The 21,838-nt window shown below is 49.9% G+C and overlaps 1 protein-coding gene across 1 annotated transcript; it reads left to right on the top strand.

Moving 5' to 3' along the window:
- Window positions 1-892: 892 nt before the first annotated feature.
- PLA2G4F (phospholipase A2 group IVF) lies at window positions 893-21,572 on the top strand (the record flags this gene model as incomplete). Its single annotated transcript, XM_081048340.1, has 20 exons — window positions 893-1,003; window positions 1,956-2,028; window positions 2,678-2,814; window positions 2,913-3,041; window positions 3,453-3,493; window positions 3,757-3,799; window positions 4,220-4,286; window positions 6,153-6,322; window positions 6,450-6,563; window positions 6,772-6,809; window positions 7,033-7,168; window positions 15,662-15,798; window positions 16,076-16,298; window positions 17,211-17,325; window positions 17,511-17,648; window positions 17,745-17,858; window positions 18,791-18,982; window positions 19,229-19,395; window positions 20,209-20,395; window positions 20,708-21,572. The coding sequence occupies 20 exons, from the start codon at window positions 893-895 to the stop codon at window positions 20,926-20,928; spliced, it is 2,553 nt and encodes an 850-aa protein (XP_080904466.1). The 3' UTR covers window positions 20,929-21,572.
- Window positions 21,573-21,838: the final 266 nt, after the last annotated feature.

The raw sequence follows: 21,838 nt of genomic DNA, 5'->3' as shown, positions 1-21,838 counted from the left end.
ATCACATACCATCTTCAGCCTAAGCTTAGGATGGTCAACAGAGGACTTCAAAGCCTGTGTCTCTAGTGGCTTAAGGACTGGCAATCTTGCTTTTTACTTGTCCTTACCAATACCACCTGACCACATCCCTTCCTCTATACGGGGACCATCCAGGTGTTTCCACTGATCCAGGAAGAGGGCCTGGGCAGAAGCCACAGGGAGTCATGAGGCTGTGAATTTCTTCAGGATTCGGGCAGCCCTCCTCACCTTTGTTTCCAAGTCCCGTGCAGGTCCTGCAAACAACAGCCTCTGGGTGTTTGTAGAGCAAGGGAGGGGAGGGAGGCCAGGAGAGATTAGAAACACCTTTGAGTACGGATCAAACATTGAACCAGAGATTTCCATGTTTGTGCTTCAGAACTTTGGGAAAGTAAAACTTGAAAGGCATGGGTTTTAGGCTTTTCTGAAAGCTGGAGAAGACTGGGCCTTGGTGCAGCACTTCGTGGGCTGCTGTTCCCCAGGCCAGCGGTCAGCGTGGTCTACAAGGCTTGTTGGAAATATGAACACGGGGGCTCTACCCACCCCATGAAGTGAACTCCTCCTGGTGGGTGAGGCTCAGCTGTTATTTTCCATAAGTAGCCCATCGATAACCAGGGGCTGGGATGGGGAACCAGAGGGCCAGTTTCTCATCGTCTTGGAGAGGGACTGAAGGGCCTGCTGCCTGAGGAAATGAGGCTCCAGTCACTTCCCAGAACGCGTCAAACCCCACCTTCAGCCTCAAGGGCTCACAAGCCCTGCATCCTCGGCAGAGATCCAGCTCCACCCTCCCCACCCCTGCGCCACCTGTCCGACCTGAGCTAGCAGTGAATGTCACCAGAAGAGAGCAGGGTGGCTCCGGGAAGCAAGCTGCCTGGCCATGCTCTGGGCACTGTGGCCAAAGTGGCTGGCAGGCAAGGGGCTGCCCCTCCTGGGGGTAGTGCTGCTGCAGGAGAGAGAGAAGAGGGGGCTTCAGTGGAGTCACCGGCGGGTAAAGTACCTGATCTTTCCTGGGAAGTGTGGAATGGAGGGGTCCTAGGAGCCTGGACCCCTGTGACTACGGAGGCCAGCCTGGGGTGGAGCGGGGATTGGGTTTTGATCTGGGGTTGGGGCTAATTTGCTCCAGTCAACCTGGTGGAGTTTAAATTAGAGAGGTTGGTGAAAACCTTGGCTCTTGAAAATAATCCCCCAATTAGAAATGGAGGACACTGTCATGTGACACTGGCCGCTGGCTGGGTTTTGCCCAGAATGCCCGAGCCTGGCTGTGGGGTTCTGAGGGGAGAGTCTCACTCCCCGGAGTCTGCCGTCTGAGCCCAAGCTGCGGTCTCCTTAGCCACGAGTCGGACCAGTCCAAGCTGGGTGACTCTTGGTTTCCCGTCACCTGCCTGCAGCCTCCCATCTAGGCTGTGTCAGGGAGCCAGTGTGGGGGTTGATCACAGTTTTCGCTTCTAATATTTAACCTCCTTCAACACATCAGATGTCAAGCTACAGCAGTGGCACTGTGGTCTGAGGGGCGTGCAAGTTTGTGGTGCATGATAACCATAATTAGTAAAAATCGGTACATGTGTTAAGCATTTAAGCCAGGCACTTTATACAACTTCTCAATGAAAAGTCACCACAACCCTGAGATTATCATCACAACCCCCATTTTATAGATGGGAAAACTGAAGCATGGTAAACAAAGAACTTGTCCAAGGCCATTCAGCAAGTCCCGGGGAGCTTAGATTTGAAGCCAGCCTGACTGATTCCAAGGGTCAGGCTCGTCACCATCATGCTGAACTCCCAACACCTGCCCTGCCAAGGCCCCCCAGGCACAGCAACAGCTGTGACCCTGGCTGCTGCTCCATGATGGGACGAGGGAAACGAGCTGGGCATCACTGCAGGGAGATGAGGCCCCACATCCGGCTTCTCAGAACTGAGTTCCCGGAGTTCTGTTGTTTCAGCGGGAAACACACCCATACTATGACCTCCAGGTGAAGGTGCTGAGGGGCAGAAATATCCAGGGCAAAGACGTGCGTGAGTGACCCTCAATTCCACCCTTTCTCTCCTTCTTTTCCCTGGGGCCTCCACAGAGCTCAGTGGAGGGGCCGGAAGTGTGTGTGTGTGTGCGTGTGTGTGTGTGTGTGTGTGTGTGTGTGTGTGTGTGTGGTCCGGTAGAGAGGCTGGTGATGACTGTGGAGGGAGGCCTCCCTGGTGAGGGAGCGTAGGCCATAGCCCCAGAGCTGGGAGCTAGGGGCTGAAGGGGAGCGTTGTGTAGACCCCCAACTCCTCCCTGAGTCTACCCAGTGGAGCAGTGCCAGCCTGGAGAGCGTGTGAGGCCTGCTGTTGCCAAAGCCGTCTGCAAACCAGGAGCTCTCCGCGCCAATGCTGACGACGGGGAGGGGAGTTTGTCCTCTGCGTTAGGCCTTTTCTGGGAATTGGTGGTCTGTGCTTCCATGTGATCTTGTCAACTGGGCACTGCAGGATTTCCATTCAGCGGAATGGAAGGTTTAACTGGTGGAGAGGGAGTCGAGGACATGGGCTCTCCCCCTCATCTCCTCACCCTGCCACACGGGCAGCCTCCTCTCCTCACTCTGCTCCTTCCCCTCCCACCCCAGCCTCCTCTAGATAACCTTTTCAACAATAAGAGCTTTAAGCTAGTCCCGCTCCCCTATCTTACCTGCAGTGTCCAAAGCTGACTGCTACGTGCAACTGTGGCTGCCCACGGCATCCCCCAGCCATGCCCAGACAAAGGTGGTGGCCAACTGCAGTGACCCCGAGTGGAACGAGACCTTCTACTACCAGGTTCACAGTGCTGTGAAGGTGAGGGCCAGCGAGCGGCCAGGGTAGCGGGAATAAAGGGCTCCTCCAGGGTGCCTGCCCTGCCTCAGGCGCCCACCTCCTGCCCGCCCTGTCTACAGAACGTCCTGGAGCTCACGCTCTATGACAAAGACGTCATGATCAGCAATAAGCTCTCCCTGCTGCTGTTTGACCTGGAGAACCTCAAGCCTGGCCAACCCCACAGACACACCTTTCAACTCAACCAACAGGTGAGCCGTGCCCACCTGTGCCAGCAATGAGCCGAGCTCTAGGAGAGGAGGTCCCACCCAGGGCATTGAGGAGGGGCTCCAAGACGGCCCCTTCGTCCTGCAGTACTGACGCACCAAGGTGTCCCTCAAATACTTCTTCCCTGGGTGGAACCGTCGTGTGAGCTCCTTGAGGGCAGAGTACTTTGTCTCGGTCATTGCTAAACCCTCAGCCTCTAGAACAGGCATCCGCACACAGATTTGAATGGATGAAGCTCCTCATGGAGATGCCACTACCCCTCCTGTGCCCACGAGAAGCCACGACAACAGTCTCCTCTTCTGGTCCCTGGAGCTGAGCAGGGCCACGGGCAGGGACAGTCTCTGAGACTTCTGGAACGCTTTGACAACTGGTGTTCCCTTGCTCCCTCCATGTAGGATTCAGAAGAACTGCAGGTGGAGTTTGTTCTGGAGAAGAGGTGAGTCCAGGTGGAGCCTATGCCCTCCCATTTCCTCTGAAACTCACGGGCAGCTCCCAGCTGTCAGTCACCGGGACCTGCGCTGGCCTGGCCCGAGAGGGGATGTCCTGGTCTCAACGCCCATTTGAGTGTTGGCCTACGCCCACCCCGACCTCCAAACCCTGTCAGGCTCCCCAGGCTCTTCCAACTGCTTCAGTCACATTTTGATAGTAATAGCCACCTTGAGGGGCCCAGATATCCCATGAGCCACTCATCCTTTGCAGCCAGATGCCTGCATCTGAAGTCATCACCAATGGTGTCCTGGTGGTAAGTAGTTGAAGGCCAGTTTGGGGATGCCCAGGGCTGGGGGGCATGTCACCACTGGGCCTGTCACACCTACTTGCCTCTGAAGGACACTCAACCCCTCCTCAAGAGTGGAGACATGCTGGGGGAGGCCTCACACCCGAGTGGGCAGCCCAGAAGCCGGCCTTCCTGTGCTCAGCACGTTACTCATTTGGGACTCGGGCTTCTGAGACTGCCGAGGACCCCTTACCTCCTCCCGTTTGCCACCCGGGCCACTTCTTCTGAGTCCTGGGAGTGGGGGCTGCTACAGAAGACCTGTAAGGCACAGGCCCTGGGAAGGTTTTACCTGGACCCTGTCCCACATACCCCTTCTTTCCTCCCTCCTGTTTCGGGCCCTGTGCAGGCTCTGTGACTATCTGGCTCCCACAGACCTCTGCTTTCCAGGCTCACCCCTGTCTGAGAATCCAGGCCACCCTTGGGGAAGATGAGACAGCCCTACATCGAGTGTATGGTGAGTTTGGCCAGTGGCCTTGGGTCTTCCCTTCTCTCCTAGGGGGTTGGGGAATTGCTGATTTCAAGAAGATGGGACAGAAAGGTCTTCATTTTTCATTGTGTAAAGCCAATCAAGGATAGAACTGATTGCCTCGGGAAGAAGTGAATTTTTTGTCCCTGGAAGTATTCATGCATGGAGGTTGTATCAGTCCAACTACTGCTGTATAAAAAACACCCCGAAGTCTCAGTGGCAGACAACAGGAAGCATGTGTTTAGCTCTCACATCTGGTGGTCAGCTGGTGCGTGGCTGACCTAAGCTGGGCTTGGTGGGAGTGACCTGGCTCTGCAATGTGTGCCCCTCCCTCATCTAATCTACCTCCTGTGACCTGTGGACTAGCCTGGGTATGTTCTTAGGGCGTTGGCCAAGGCGCAGGAGAGCAAGCCCAAATGAACAGGTGCTTTTCACACCTTTGGTCACATCACACAGCCACTAACATTTCGTTGTCAAAACAAGTCCCAAGGCTGACCTTAAAGTTGAAGGGCAGGGAAATTAGCCGGCCTCTTAGCGGGAGGAGCTAATGCCACATGGCAGAGTGAGGATTCTAGGAGACTGCGGAAGTGAGCGCACCAGTGCAGCTGCACAGAGGGCAGCCACTCAGAAGGGGCACCCCGATGCCGGAGTGGATCAGAGGCTGTGTGACAGCTCAAGTCCCCTGTAACCATGAGACAGAGGCCGAGCCAACAGGAGGAGTCCCACCCAGGTGACACGTACTATGAGTCAGGCACTGTGCTAACCATTTGACGTGTGTTTTATCATTTAACGCTTATAACAACCCCATAAAGTAGGTACTTGAATTCATGAGACCAAAGCTTAAAGAAGAAACTGGCTTAAGGTTACACAGCCAGTAAGTGGTGGAGCCAGGACTGAACACGGGTCTGGGACACTGCAGGGCTTCTACTCTCTCCACCACAGATTCGGTGGTTTCTGACTAGGAACAGCGCATATTACTCTTAGTCCATAAACCATGATGTGAAAGAAGTATTACTTTCCGTATTTTCTCTAATCCCCTCCCCCTGGGTCATGTCAAGTCCCCAGGTCTCATGTAGTCCCAAGGAGCATGTGTAGAGAGAGGAATTCCATTTGGGCCTCTCTGCTCCTGAGACGTCTGGGGTCCCCTTTGCCTGGACGTCAAGTATGGCCATTTCTTTCAGGGGCCTTACGTCCTCCCCAGAGTGCTGTCCTGGGCCTCAGGCCTCTCTGCCCCTCCTCCCAGCCTGGCCCCCCCTAGCCTGTGCTGATGCTCCCCTTCTTCTCCAAGCTATCTAGTCTCTCTGAGGCCACAAACCCACTTCTTCCCTTTTCTCCTCTGCAAACCTTCTGCGTTCTCCCGAGGTCTTACACTTTGTAAACAAAGGCCAGAACAACTTGCAGCCTGAGGGTGTGAGCTTGAATGGGGGAACTACCAGTTGAAAACTGTTAATTAATGTAATAATTAATATATGATAACTATAACATAATCTCGTAGAATTATATTTTATATATTTAATATAATCTCAAAATCATCAGCTCCATAAGCTCTGGACAGGGGGCTCTCTCTCTCCCTGCCTTCCCCCCCATCTCCCCCTTCCCCTAGGCATTGTGTGTTCCCCACTCTCCCCAGGTCCTCAGTTCTGACCAGGACAGGTTACAGGACCCTGAGTGTCCTTCGTGATGGCTTTGTTATGGTCTCAGTGCCAGAGAGTGAGCAGGGTGATGAGTTGGCATTTCCAAGGGGAAGGAAAGGGGATTTGCTTCTCGGGGTGCTACCATCACACACACACACACACACACACACACACACACACCACCTGCTCTCACCCCCTCACCTGGGCCCTCTGCTCCCAGGCTCTAGGCAGATTCAGCTGGCAGTGCCCGGCGCCTATGAGAAGCCACAGCTCTTGCCCCTGCAGCCTCCCATGGAAGCAGGCCCCCCGGCCACCGTTACCTTCCATGTGAATCCAGTGCAGCAGTCCAGGCTGGAAGTGGTGCTAGAAGAGGAGCTCACAGTCCTGCAGGTGAGTGAGCTCACAACCTGGAAGATGCAGATGATAGAATCGGTCCGGCTGGAGCCGTGGTCCAGGGCCTCAGGGCAGGCACGTTGCCTCCACTCTGAGGGGCTCCATGGTGTTTTCTTCCCTGCAGAGCAGCCCAAGTGCTGAGTTGGAGGTCCAGAGGAGCAAGCTGGGCGAGGGGGGCGTCCTGCTCTCCTCTCTGGCCCTAGGCCAGGAGGAACAGTGCTTCGTGGCCCTGGGGGAGGTAAGGCTCTGTCTGAGTGCCTAAAGGCCCCCTGCGTGCTTTGTGATCACCAAAAAACTTCTGAGGGAGGGGCCTGAGACAGGGTCAAGATCAGACCATCCAGCAGCTCAGCCATAGTCCACATCTGGGCTAGTTACCGGAGCAACAGGGGCTGCTGGTGGGAGAATCCAACCCAGAATCCTCAGGGATGGGCTGTTGTCTCTTTCAGGGCCAGGAAGTGGCTCTGAGTGTGAAGACAGAAATAAGGTGAGGAAGGCTCTCTTCAGGAGGACTCATGGGCTAGGCTGGAAGTGTAGGGGCTTTCCTGCCTACGCGACTCATCCAGGGGGTGGGCAGGCCTGGTTCTGGTGGGATCTTTCTGAGGAGTTCCACGGAGGGTGGGTCTGCTCCTGTGAAAAACTGGCTTGGCCCGAGGCTCCCCTCCACTGAACAGTCATCCAGCACCCCACCCCCATTCCACCTGAGGCAGCTCTGGGGACCTGGACCTGCGCCTGGGCTTTGATCTCTGTGACGGGGAGCAGAAGTTTCTGGACAAGAGGAAGCAGATCGTGTCCAAGGCTCTGCAGCAGGTGCTGGGATTGAGCCAGGCTCCCGACAGTGGCCAGGTATGGAATGGAGGTGCCGGACCCCAGCATTTCTGGGACCGAATCTATCCTCTTCCCTTGAGAGGACTGTGTGGCTAAGAGGTGATAGGAAGCCTAGAGGAAACATGGGGAGCAGAGGAGGAAGGGGGGCAGGCCTGTTCACCTGAGCTGATGGGCACAGTAGTATGTAATGAGGGCTGAACAGCCCTGGCCAAAGGGGGTAAATTAGTTAGATCAGGCTGCCATCACAGAACACACCACTAACTGGGAGGCTTAAACTATAGGTATTTATGTTCTCACCTGGAGGCTGGAAGTTCAAGATCAAGGTGCTCTTGGGGATGGTTTCTGGTGATGTCTCTCTTGCTGACTTGTAGATGGCCACCTTCTTGCTCTGTCCTCACATGGCCTTTCCTCTGTGCATGTGTAGGAGGTGTGGGGGGATCTTTCTCTTTCTCTACAAGGACACCAGTCCTATTACCTTAAGGCCCCACCCTTATGACCTCGAAGAACCTATACTGCCTCCTTATAGGCCCTTTCTCCAAATATAGTATCAATCATAATCAAAAAGAGTCAAGAAGCTCTGGCTAGAGATAAATGACAGAGATTTATTCAAGGGCCTTAGAGTTTGCGAACTAGAAACACAACTAGGAATAAATCTAGAAATGTTCCGAGGAACAAAGAAAAATCATTAGTTTATATGATGTAAACAAATCACAAGAGAGAAAGGAGCCCTGCATTCTTAGTTATTTGATTGGTCCATTACAATGACTTAACTAGTATCAATAATTATAATGATGGATTTCTGGTAGCTGTCGAGTGGGGCGTCAGGCAGTCTGCACATAGTTTTCTTTAAGGAGGTCATACGCTTAACTGGAGTATATGTACTGACATGTACTATCCTGACGATAATCTGTATAATGTCCAATGCAGGACTAGAGAGTTACAGGAAAGTTTAAAAGTTTAAGTGTCAAGGTTATATTTATGGTTGTTCTGCAAGCTTCAGGTTCTGTTAGTAATTTACCAGTAAGGCTGAGAAGAGAACCATTAAATTTTCCCTTTTTTTTTTTTTTTTTTTTTTAATTAATTTTATTGGGGTGACAATTGTTAGTAAATTTACATAGATTTCAGGTGTACAATTCTGTATTACATCGTCTATAAATCCCATTGTGTGTTCACCACCCAGAGTCAGTTCTCCTTCCATCACCATATATTTGATCCCCTTTACCCTCATCACCCACCCCCCACCCCCTTACCCTCTGGTAACCACTAAATTATTGTCTGTGTCTATGAGTTTTTGTTTCTCATTTGTTTGTCTTGTTCTTTTTGGTTTATATACCACATATCAGTGAAATCATAGGGTTCTCTGCTTTTTCTGTCTGACTTGTTTCACTTAGCATTATTCTCTCGAGATCCATCCATGTTGTCACAAATGTTCCTATATCATCTTTCCTTAACGCCGAATAGTATTCCATTGTGTATATGTACCACAACTTCTTTATCCATTCATCTATCGAAGGACATTTTGGTTGTTTCCATGTCTTGGCCACCGTAAACAAAGCTGCAATGAACATTGGCGTACACGTGTCTCTATAGAGAAATGCTTTTATATTTTTGGGGTAGATACCCAGGAGAGCGATTGCTGGGTCATATGGTAATTCTATTCGTAATTTCTTGAGGAACCTCCACACTGCCTTCCATAGTGGCTGCACCAGTCTGCATTCCCACCAACAGTGTATGAGAGTTCCTTTTTCTCCACAGCCTCTCCAACACTTGTTACTATTTGTTTTGTTGATGAAAGCCATTATGACTGGGGTGAGGTGATATCTCATTGTGGTTTTCATTTGCATTTCTCTGATGATTAGCGATGTTGAGCATTTTTTCATATGTCTATTTGCCATTTGTATATCCTCTTTGGAGAAATGTCTCTTCAGGTCCTCTGTCCATTTTTCAATTGGGTTGTTTGTTTTTTTGTTGTTGAGTTTCATGAGTTCCTTGTATATTTTGGATATTAGCCCCTTATCAGAGGAACTGTTTGCGAAAATCTTCTCCCATTCAGTTGGTTGTCTCATTATTTTGTCAATAGTTTCTTTTGCTGTGCAGAAGCTTTTCAGTTTCATATAATCCCATTTGTTTATTTTAGTTTTTACTTCCATTGCCTTTGGAGTCAAATTCATAAAATGCTCTTTGAACCCAAGGTCCATAAGTTTAGTACCTATGTTTTCTTCAATGCAGTTTATTGTGTCAGGTCTTATGCTTAAGTCTTTGATCCATTTTGAATTAATTTTGGTACATGGTGACAGATAGCAGTCCAGTTTCATTCTTTTGCACGTAGCTATCCAATTCTGCCAGCACCATTTATTGAAGAGGCTGTCTTTCTTCCATTGTATGTTTTTAGCTTCTTTGTCAAAAATTATCTGTCCATATTTATGTGGTTTTATTTCTGGGTTCTCAGTTCTATTCCATTGGTCTATGTGTCTGTTTTTCCGCCAATACCAAGCTGTTTTGATTATTGTAGCCCTGTAGTACAAGGAAAAATCAGGGAGTGTGATACCTCCAGTATTGTTCTTTTTTTTAAATATTGCTTTGGCTATTCGGGGTCTTTTGTGGTTCCAAACAAATCTGATGATTTTTTGTTCTATTTCTTTAAAAAATGCCGTTGGGATTTTAATGGGGATTGCATTAAATCTGTATATGGCTTTGGGTAATATGGCCATTTTAACTATGTTGATTCTTCCAATCCATGAGCACGGAATGTCTTTCCATTTCTTTGTGTCTTCTTCAATTTCTTTCAAAAATGTCTTATAGTTTTCAGCATATAAATCCTTCACATCCTTGGTTAAGTTTATTCCTAGGTATTTTATTTTTTTTGCTGCAATTGCAAAAGGAATTGTTTTTTCTATCTCTTTTTCTGAGATTTCATTGTTGGTATATAGGAAAGCAATGGACTTTTGTACGTTGATTTTGTAGCCAGCAACTTTACTATATTCATTGATTATTTCTAATAGCTTTTTGGTGGAGTCTTTAGGGTTTTCTATATATAGCATCATGTCATCTGCAAAGAGTGACAATTTAACTTCTTCATTCCCAATTTGGATGCCTTTTATTTCTTTCTCTTGCCTGATAGCTCTGGCGAGGACTTCCAACACTATGTTGAAAAGCAGAGGTGATAGGGGACAACCTTGTCGTGTTCCTGAACGTAGAGCAAAGGGCTTCAGCTTTTCACCATTAATTATGAGGTTAGCTGAGGGCTTGTCGTATATGGCCTTTATTATGTTGAGGTATTTTCCTTCTATACCAATTTTAGTAAGTGTTTTAATCATAAATGGATGTTGTATCTTATCAAATGCTTTTTCTGCATCAATTGATAGAATCATATGATTTTTGTCCTTTATTTTGTTTATGTGATGTATCACATTGATGGATTTGCGAATGTTGAACCATCCTTGTGCCCCGGGGATGAACCCCACTTGGTCGTGATGAATAATCTTTTTAATGCATTGTTGTATTTGATTTGCTAGAATTTTGTTTAGGATTTTAGCATCTGTATTCATCAGAGATATAGGTCTGTAGTTTTCTTTTTTTGTATTGTCCTTACCAGGTTTTGGTATCAGGGTAATGTTGGCCTCATAAAATGAGTTAGGGAGTACTGACTCTTCTTCAATTTTTTGGAAGAGTTTGAGCAGGATTGGTATTAGATCCTCTTTGAAGGTTTGGTAGAATTCACTGGTGAAGCCATCTGGTCCAGGACTTTTGATTTTAGGAAGGTTTTTGATGACTGATTCAATTTCATTACTGGTGATCAGCCTGTTAAGATTTTCCAGTTCTTCATGATTCAGCCTTGGAAGGCTATATGTTTCTAAGAACTTGTCCATTTCTTCTAAGTTATTAAATTTGGTGGCATATAGTCCTTCATAGTATTCTTGGATAATCCTTTGTATTTCTGTGGTGTCCGTGATAACTTCCCCTTTTTCATTTCTGATTTTGTTAATTAGTGTCTTCTCTCTTTTTATCTTAGTGAGTCTAGCCAAGGGTTTGTCGATTTTGTTAATCTTTTCAAAGAACCAGCTTTTTGTCACATTAATTTTTTCTATTGTCTTTTTGTTCTCTATTTCATTTAGTTCTGCTCTGATTTTTGTTATTTCCTTTCTTCTGCTGACCTTGGGTTTCGCTTGTTCTTCTTTTTCTAGTTTTTTAAGGTGTAACATGAGGTTATTTATTTGGGATTTTTCTTGTTTCTTGAGATGGGCCTGTAATGATATAAATTTCCCTCTTAAAACTGCTTTCGCGGCATCCCAAAAATTTTGGTAGGATGTATTTTCATTGTCATTTGTTTCTATGTATCTTTTGAGCTCTCCTCTAATTTCTTCTTTGACCCAGTCGTTCTTTAAAAGTATGTTGTTTAATCTCCATGTATTTGTGTTTTTTCCTGCTTTCTTTTTGCAGTTGATATCCAATTTCAAAGCTTTGTGATCAGAGAATATGCTTGGTATGATTTCAATCTTCTTAAATTTGCTGAGGCTGATTTTGTGTCCCAATATATGGTCTATCCTTGAGAATGTTCCATGTACACTAGAAAAGAATGTATAGTCTGATGTTTTAGGATGAAGTGCTCTATATATGTCAATTATGTCCAATTCATCTAATGTGTCATTTAGGGCTGCGATTTCGTTATTTATCTTCTGTTTGGATGATCTATCCATAGCTGTCAATGATGTATTTAAGTCCCCTAGTATAATTGTGTTTTGGTCAATTTCTCCCTTTAGTTCTGTTAGTAGTTGCTTGGTATATTTCGGTGCTCCCTGATTGGGGGCATAAATATTGATGACTGTTATGTCTTCTTGTTGTATAGTCCCCTTTACCATTATGAAATGTCCATCTTTGTCTCTTGTTATCTTTTTCACCCTGAAGTCTGTTTCATCGGAAATCATTATGGCCACACCTGATTTTCTCTGGGTACCATTTGCTTGAAGTGTCAATTTCCACCCTTTGACTTTGAGTCTATGCTTGTCCTTGTAGCTGAGATGTGTCTCTTGTAGGCAGCATATGGTTGGGTTTAGTTTTTTGATCCAATCTGCTACTCTGTGTCTCTTTATTGGTGAGTTCAGTCCATTTACATTTAGGGTGATTATTGATATGTGAGGATTTCCTGTCATTCTGTCTTTAGTTTTCTGGTAAGGCTGTGTCTCCATTGTTTCTTTGCCTTTTTGTTGTTGTCTGTTATTTCTGTGTGGTAGTATTCTATGATGTTTCCCTCTGTTTCTTCTTTTATTACAGTACATATTTCAGATTTGGATGTTTTTTGAGTGGTTACCCTTGAGTTTATGTAAAAGAAAGTTTGATATTTAGAGTATTCCAGTTTCTTCAGTACGCTTACTTTCTCTATTCCCATATTCCAGTTCAGGCCTTTACGCTCCCCCTTTTTATGTTTCGGTTGCCACAAGTTGTCCCTGTTGATGGTGGTCTAATAGCCTCCTTTAGTATTTCTTGCAGTGCAGGTCGTGTATTAGAAAATTCCCTCAGCTTCTGGATGTCTGGAAAGGTCTTTATTCCTCCTTCATATCTAAAGGAGATCTTTGCTGGATATATTATTCTTGGCTCATGATTTCTCTCTTTCAATAGTTTGAATATTTGGTTCCATTCCCTCCTAGCTTGTAGAGTTTCTGCTGAAAAATCTGATGATAATCTAATGGGCTTTCCTTTGTAAGTTACCGTCTTCTTTTCCCTGGCTGCCTTGAGGATTCTTTCTTTATCATTGATTTTAGACAGCTTCAATACAATGTGCCTTGGTGAAGGCCTGTTGGGATTGAGGTAATTAGGTGTTCTATTTGCTTCTTGGATTCGAGGATCCAGTTCTTTCCACAAGTTTGGGAAGTTCTCATCGACGATTTGTTTGAATATATTCTCTGTTCCCTTCCCTCTTTCTTCTTTTTCTGGTATGCCCATTATTCTTATATTGCTCTTTCTGATGGAGTCAGAAAGTTCTTGTAGAGTTCTTTCATTTCTTTTAAGTCTCAAGTCTCTTTCTTCTTCCCTCTGTGTAAATTCCAGGTTCCTATCTTCGATGTCACTGATTCTTTCCTCCATCTGGTCAACTCTACTACCTAAGCTGGATATTTTATTGTTAATTTCTTCTATTGAGTTCTTAATCTCCAGAAATTCTATTTGGTTCTTTTTCAAGATTTCAATCTCTTTTGTAAAATGCTCATGGTGTTCTTTGATTGTGTTTCTGAGTTCATTAAACTGCCTTTCTGTGTTTTCTTGCATCTCGTTCAGTTTTTTCAGAATTACGATCTTGAATTCTCTGTCATTTAAATCACAAAGGTCCATATCTCTAAGTTCCTTTTCTGGAGACTTTTCACTTTCTTTCTGGGCTATCTTGTTGCCTTGGTTATTCATGGCAATCACTGATTTACTATTTCTCTTCCTAGACATCTACAGGAGTGTCTTCTGCAACAGGTTGATAGGTATGCGAAGAGCTTTTGGAGTTCCAAAGCTCTTTCTGCACCAGATTCAGAGCCCGTTTGTTTCAGCAGTTCTGTTTACTCCTGCAGGGATCCGCCCAGATAGGTGGGGCCAGGGGCGGGGTGAGTTGTGAGAGGTGGCCCAGAGCAATGGCGGCGACCACCACCACAGCCAGTCCTGCTTCCACAGCTCCCTCCCCTTTGCGGGAACTAGTTGAGCTGCGAATCTGTGTCTGCGGTCCACAGTTTTCAGAGCAGCAAATATTCTGTCCTTTGATCCGACACTGCTACTTTATGGCTTCTAGCACCGGGCAGGTGGGGGCGGGGCGAGCTCTGGGAGGGTAGGGAAGGGGCGGCTAGTCTCAGTGCCTAGGGCTTCCGTTCTCCGCTCGGCAGTGAGGGCTTAAACCACCGATTTCAGCCTTCTTCCCTCAGTCTTTGCTCCGAGGTCTGCCGTGAGCGAGCGTTGGGTTCAGCGGTTTTGTATGCTGCCCCCTCAGCCCTGTGGGCCGTAAGCGGAGCCTTAGCAGTCCGAGTCCTTCCCTCTCCCGCAGGTGCGGAAGATCCGGGCGCAGCGGGCTCCGAGCACTGAGCTAGGTCTGTGTCCTGCGCCCGCGCGGCTCCGTCTCCGCACTTCTCCTCTCCCTCCTCCCCCGCTCGCGCGATTCACCCACCTGGAGGTGAATTCAGTAGTCGGCCTCTTCGTCTTGCCTGTCTGCTGTGCAAGGAGTCCTTTGTGGAGTTATTGTTGTCTGATTCGTTGTAAATTCCAGGGGAGCGTTACAGAGGCTCACCTCACGCCGCCATTTTTTTTTTTCCCCGGGACGTCATTCTTACACTTTATATGGGAAACTAGAGACTGGAAACTGATAAGCAAAAATGTATAGATGAGCAGGACAGGGTTGACCCAGCAGGCTTGGGTTCTTCAAACCCTGCATCTAAATTTTCCCTTTTTCCTCAATAGTCACATTGGGGTTTCAACATATGAATTTGCGAGGGACATAATTCAGTTCACAACAGTAGACAAAGGGATTTGGAAGTGGTGGGTCCATGGGACCCTGTGGCTAGGAAGCAGGAGGAAAGGCAGTGCTAAGGGCGAGATCTATGGTAAATCAGGAAAAGTTGGTGGCTTCCTCTCATCTGCAGGTGTACTCAAGAGATGGAGCCTGTGCCCAGTGCCGACAAGCTTAGCAAGCCTAGATTGTTTGTTTGGGAGATGCCTATTCTGTGCCAAGCTCCACTCTGTATGTGGAGGGTGAAGACAGCACAGACCCTACCTACAGGGAGCTCTGTCTCCGCCAGCACTCTGAAGGGACAGTGACCTTGCTGGACAGCGGCCAGGGAGCATTTTTTTCAAGACAGGAGAAAGGAGCACAGGGAAAGGAACCAAAGATCTGGGTGAAATGAGCAAAATCATCATGGAAAAGCTGAGTAGCCAAAAACCTTCTACTCTGATCCCACCAGGCACCTCTGATCTTAGAGATATCTGGACACCTCTCATGTCATGGGCAGGTCCAGATTGCTCAGTGGTCTTTGTCACTTTAGCTCAGTGGTTCTCAATTGGGGGCAATTTTACCAGGGGACATTTGTCAATGTCTAGAGACATGTTTTATTGTCATGACTGGGGAAAGAGGAGAGAGATGCTACTGGCATCTATTGGGTAAAGGGCAGGAATGCTGTAAACATTGTAGAACACATAGGACAACTCCTCATAACAAAGAATCATCCAGTCTAAAATTATCAGTGGTGCCAAGATTGAGAAACCCTGTTTTAGCTGTTTTGGGTGAATATACCTTGCAGGTTCATCCTTTCCTGGTATAATGGTTAAGAGCGATCTCTGGATCCATACTATTTCCATCACTTACTGACTGTATTATTACGGTCACATTATCTAACCTTCCTGTGCCTCAGTTCTCCCATCTGTAAGATGGGTTGCTGTGAGGATTCAATGAGACAATACATGTAAGTCTCTTAGATCAATGTCTGACATTGTTAGCAATAATATATAAATAACAGTGGTGGTAGATGTTGTTATGATTATTACTGTGCCCAGGTACCTGTGGTGGCTGTGCTGGGTTCAGGAGGTGGAACCCGTGCTATGTCTTCCCTGTACGGCAGCCTGGCAGGGCTGCAGGAGCTGGGACTCCTGGATATTGTGACCTACTTGAGTGGGGTCTCTGGGTCCTGTTGGTAAGTGAGGTGGGGGCAGGGTACAGAGTAAAGGAGAGCCCTGAAGAGACAGGGGTATGACCTGGTGATCTGGTGGAGTCCCTGGTGTGGGGGGCAGGAGTCTGCCTCCAAGGGAGTTAGGAGGGGGACAGGAAGAGACTGAGTCCCCAGGGATCCCCTGAGTGGGTGGTGCTAGGCAGTGGATACAAGTGATGGTGGAGGAGGTGTCACTCACAGACACCTGCATCCTTCTCTCCCTTTGCTGTGCTCCCCTGCCCCCAATTCCCTCCATGCCCAGGTGCATCTCCACACTCTATAAGGACCCAGCCTGGTCCCAGGTGGCTTTGCAGGGCCCCACTGAGCATGCCCGGGCTCGGGTCTGCAGCAGTAAGATGGGGGCAGTGTCCGTGGAGCGCCTACAATACTATGCCCAGGAACTGGGGAACCTGGAAAGCAGAGGCCACAGTGTTTCCCTTGTCGACCTCTGGGGCCTCCTCATTGAATATGTCCTGTACCAGGAGGTAAGAAAAGAGCAGGTAACAAATAAACATGGCTCCTTTCCACCCTTGTATCACCAGCCCTTAGTTCTGCCTTAGCTGTTAGGCTAAGATCTGAGATTTGCAAAGCTATCCTTTAGGTCTGAGCAACCTGGGATGGGGGGCAGAGGGGCTGACACCCCTTCATCTTTTCTGGCTCCTAACCCTTGGGGAAGGAGAGGCTGGTTTGTAGTTCTCAGGTCTGTCTGCATTTTGGAATCACCAGTGCAGCTTTTCAAAACACCCCATGCCTGGGCCCTACTTCCAGAGATACTGTTTTGGTTGGTCTAGAGTCGAGCACGAGCACAGATATGTTTTCAAAGCCTTCCAAGCAATTCCAACTTACCGCTGAGGCAGAACACCCTCCCACCTATTGGCCCAGCGGCCATGACTCACGCCACCTGGTGGCTGCTCCTAGACCTGCAGGCCCAGCATTGGCTGGGAGTTGAGAAATTCAGAGGTGAGGAAGGTATCTCAGACCTGGGACTTCTGGCCCACTTCTGTGTGGATATCAGCTATGGATTTATATCACAAGTGATTTCTCATTTATAAGAAAAGAACTCATGTTTTCTAGTGATTTACTTTTAAAGAAAGTAGACTGGATTTCAGTTATTCCTTTAAAAATGTCACTGTCTTTCGGGTGCTGATGTGCTTTCTTGAACAGGGAAGAAGGTGGGAAGGTGTTCCCAGTGCCCCCGGAATTGCACAAAACCCACAGCGGCCTTACGTCTGTTGCAGCCTAAAGCGTGTCCCCTAGAGAGAGAGATGTCTCTAGAGCAGTGGCCTTGGCGACCACAGTCTCTTGTGGACACAACACACCCCATCAGGTGCCAGCCTCAGGCCACGGGGATGGGGAATGAGAACTCTCACAAGTGCCTTCCTTTCTTTCCTGTCCAGGAAAACCCTGCCAAGCTGTCTGACCAGCAGGAGGCGGTCAGCCACGGCCAGAACCCTTACCCCATCTACTCCAGCATCAACATTGGCACAGACATCAGCGGGGAAGACTGTGCAGGTGTCTGAGTGTGCAGACCTAGGAAGCAGGTGGAGGGCATGGGCGGTGGAGGGCGTAAGGGGCCAGACTGTCGGTACAGGTGGGAACAGGGAAGTTGCTACCTCCTGCTCTTGACAAGGGCCAGGAGAACTCTGGGGTCCTGGTGGGAAGCCCCAGCTGACATTCCCTTTACTCTGGGCCCCTAGAGTGGTGCGAGTTTACCCCCCATGAGGTCGGCTTCCCCAAGTATGGAGCTTATGTTCCCACCAAGCTCTTTGGCTCAGAGTTCTTCATGGGGCGATTGCTGAAGCTCTGGCCAGAACCCCGGCTCTGCTACCTACAGGGTGAGTCTAGGAGGGCGGGGGACAGGGAGGGTGCAGGACCAGGCCCTGATCTGGGTGTAGGAGTCATGACGGCCTGGGCCTGGCCTGTCTCCTTAGGTGTATGGGGCAGCGCCTTTGCAGCCAGCGTGGATGAGATCTTCCTGAAGACAACTGGCTCCGGCCTTGGCTTCCTGGACGAGCACCGAGGCAGCATGAACACCACAGAAGAGGGTGCAGACCCCGAACCCCAACCCCATGCCTCCTTCCAGCACTAGGGTCCTGGAAGAGGCAATGAGAATGAGGGAGGGGACAGTGAGGGACTTGGCTGTCCCACTGGGTTCAGACATGCTGAGGAAACGACTTCTCTGTAGAGGCAGAGTGGGTAGGGGGCTGGACGAGGGCCCACGTCAGAAACCCCAGTGGGAGCCGGGAGTGCTCTGTGATCAGGCTTTGGATTCTCTCCTTGGACTCTAATTAAGTCAACTCAGCCAGGACCACTGGGCGTCTGGTTGATACTCTGTCCACACACCTCAGGGCTCCTCTTCGGCCTGCTCCCTACATGGCCTATGTGCACCTTGCTGCAAGGAATACCCTTCCCACCTTTCTCCCCTGGATTTCTTTTGCTCTGCTCTTACAATTCAGCTGAGACATCATTTTATCAGGAAGCTTCTCTGTTCCACTCCGTCCCTCCAGGGAGATCGAGGGTCTAACCACCCAGGTCCCTGTAAGACCGCAGGCACATCACATGTGTCACTGTCCTTACCTCGGCGCACTGTTCCGATTCATTCTCTCTCTCTGACTCTCCCTTAAGTAGGTGTGAGCCCTGAGGGCTGGAGCCAGGTCCTAGTCACCTTTGCCTCTCTGGTGCCCGGCACATAGTCGCTGCTCAGTAGGTGTTTAGGGGGTGAAATTCTGGTTGGAAATTGTATATGCAACTTTCAGGGTGGGTGATGTTATTAATAGGTGCAGTGTCATAGGCAACTTTCAAAACATGGAGAATGTGAAAAAAACATGTTATTTTAAAGGGGTTCTGGAAGCAGTGGTCAGAAGCCTGGGAGGTGGGGTGCAGGGAGAAGATGGAGGGGACTCCCCTGAGCCATAAAGGCCAGTGGACAATGAAGGGTACCACTTCTCCCCATATGTCACCATCCCATCCTCACTAGACTGCCAGAAGCTCCAGCTGCATGACCCCACGAGGCTGAGAACCAGGCTCTTCACCCCTCAGGGGCTCTTCTCCCAGGTTGTGCTGGGCCTATTCACCTGCCGCTTCACCTCTGCAAAGAACTTCAACTTCACCCAGGGCCTCTGCCTGCACAAGGATTATATGGCTGGCAGGGAGTTTGTGGCCAGGAAAGGTGGGTGCTGCTCTGCGTGGGGCCCTCCTGCTGCCTGTGCCTCCAGCTCATGGGGGCCAGTGCTGCCTTTTGACCCAGGAGTTGGGGTGTGGGCTCCTGCTCCCCAGAAGTGGATGAGGGGGCTGGAGTGGGAGACCCCAGAGTTGCTGTCAGAGAGGGAAAGAAGCAAAGATCTCTACAGAGAGGGGCATTTCCAATGCAAAGGAAGAGAGTTGCTAAGAAGAGTAAGCATTTGTCCCTGTGCAGACACACACCCGGACGCCTGCCCCAACCAGCTCATTCCCATGAGGGACTGCCTGAATCTGGTGGACGGCGGCTTTGCTATCAACTCCCCGTTCCCGCTGAGCCTGCTACCCCAGAGAGCCGTGGACCTCATTGTGTCCTTTGACTATTCTCTGGACGCCCCCTTCGAGGTAAGGGGTGGGGGTTCTCTGCTGAGGCGGCCTGACTGGGTGTGTGGGGATGGCCCTTCGCGGAGAGCCTGGGTTCTAATCTGTCAGTGGCGCCCTGTGCTCCCTGAGCAGCACTGGTCTCCAGGTTGGTGGAGAGGATTGCTGAGGTTTTGGGAGGGAGTGGGAGTCCAGAAAGGAAGCCAAAGAGAGTCCTCAGGCGTCTTCTATCCTGGTGAAGGGATGACCCCTATTATAGGTGCTGCCTGTTCCTGGCGCATCTCTTGCTCCCAACAGGGCCTGGGTCTGCCGTCCCTTCGTTTCTGTGGTAACAGAACTATGAGGGACCCTTCCAGGGGTCTCTCACAGTGGCTCCCTCAGACCCTGTGGGTGGTGGACAGGTTCCCCCATTCGGATGTGGGTTCCAATTGTGCTGTTGGCCCAGCTCTTCCCTCGTTGGCCTCCCCCTTCTCCTCCTGGGTCCAATGAGAGCTTGGGATTAGATGATGGACAAAGCCTTTTCCAACGTGACCTTCTGTAATCATTTGGTCTCAACCTTGTGAACTAGAAATCAGCCCGCTAAGAGGGTCAGAGAAGGGAGGCAGTGGGAAGCTGCGGGGCAGGAATCATGGTGAGAATGCTGGTGATTATTGTTCAGCTGCACACCCGCTGCTCTAGGGAGTTCTTCTCATTTTTATTTTATACATGAAGGAACTGGCCCAGGAAGGGAATGTCGCCTGCCTGAACTCACTCAGCTAGTGAGAGGCAGAGCTGACCTGTGTCTGTGTGCGTCCAGGTGGGGGGCACGCAGGGTCAGAAGCCTGCCTCCCTACACAGGTCTTACAGATGACAGAGAAGTACTGCCTGGACCGAGGCATCCCCTTTCCCAAGATTGAGGTGCTCCCTGAGGACCTGGAGGAACCCCGTGAATGCTACCTGTTTGCCAGGGCCGAGGACCCTCACGCACCCATCGTGCTGCACTTCCCCCTTGTCAACCGTACCTTCCGCACACACCTGGCCCCAGGTGAGGGGACGCCCTGGGCCTGGCCCACAGAGCTCTAGGGTGGTGATGGAATACTGTTCTGGGAGTAGGTCCCCTGGACAAGGTAGCAAAGCATGCCTCCCGGAGGGCCCCAGCCGGCCACTGCTGCCCTCTGCTTCCTGGACTTAAGCACTGGCACTGGCGCCCCCTGATGGAGAAGAAAGCAGAGATGTGGGCCCCAGGCAGGGCCCACAAAGAACCAGCCAGCTGCCCTAGGGCAGGGGAGCTTCTGGGCTGGTAGCTCCGAGCCACAGAGTACCCCAGCCTGGACTCTCCTCCATTTTCCACGCGCAGGTGTGGAGCGACAAACAGCTGAGGAGAAGGCCTTTGGGGACTTTGCCATCGATGGGCCAGACACCCCGTATGGCATGACAGACTTCACCTATGAGCCTGAGGAGTTTGATCGGCTGGTGGCCCTGAGCCGATATAACGTTCTGAACAATGCAGAGACCTTGAGGCATGCCCTCCAGCGGGCTCTGGACCTGAGGCAAGCTAGGGCCAGCGCTGCAGGCTGACCCAGGCTGGAGCTGGAGGACTGTGACACAGAGGAGGGACTGGGGGGCGGGGAGCTGCAGACTAGGGCTTGGTAAAGGGGGGAGTGGACTCTGCAGGGCTCTGCTTCCCATCTCACGGGGACCTGCCTTGAGGTCTGCCAGGCCTTGGAAACTCCTGCAGAATTGCAGGTTGGACTTGGGGCCGGGCCCTTCTTGTACATGTTGCTGGAGAAGATGGGGCAGTTTGTCTCTCCGGGGGCACTTGGGGGTGTGGGGCAGAAGTGAGCAGTGCTACTTTACATTGGAGTGTGTAGAGGGGATGACCAGGCAGTAGTCTCGCCCCAGGTTCCACCGCCTACACAGAAGGACTTCAGACCCTCACCAGATGGGAACTGTGAGAGCTGAGGTGCTGGCTGCTCTCCTTAAACTGAGACCAACAGCAAAGATGTATCCAGTTCACACTTGTGCAAGGGGCTCCGTCCCTGACCCACCCCTGACTCCCTCCCCCGCCCCCACCCTCTCTGCTCCCCAGCTCCTGGATGCAGTGTAAGTTCTGTCAATAATAAAGGGGAACCACAGGGGTTGCCACTCTGGGTCACTAACTCCATCATCCTCCCTGCTAAGTCTCCTTTGCCTTCTGCCTCACTCACACCCTCTCCCCCACCCCATCCCTTCTCATCACGCACCCACCGTCCTTCCCTGCTCAGCGTCCTGAAGGCTGTGGGATGACAGCCCATCCTGGCCGGACTCCAGCTGGTGGGTGTGCACATAATCTCCCTGCTAATTACTCACGGTTTGCTCTTTAAACTTGGGCTACATTCTCTTGTCATGTGTACAGCTGCCACCTCATGCAAATAGTGTCACCATTCCAGCAGCTAAATGGGTGTGTCTGGAGGCCCCATCTGCCGATCAGGAGGCAGTGAGTGTGCAC

The sequence above is a fragment of the Rhinolophus hipposideros genome, assembly GCF_964194185.1.
Source record: "Rhinolophus hipposideros genome assembly, chromosome: 5".
Lineage (NCBI taxonomy): Eukaryota > Metazoa > Chordata > Mammalia > Chiroptera > Rhinolophidae > Rhinolophus > Rhinolophus hipposideros.
Note: the sequence above shows the minus strand (reverse complement) of the source record. Positions and strands in the feature narration are given on the sequence as shown.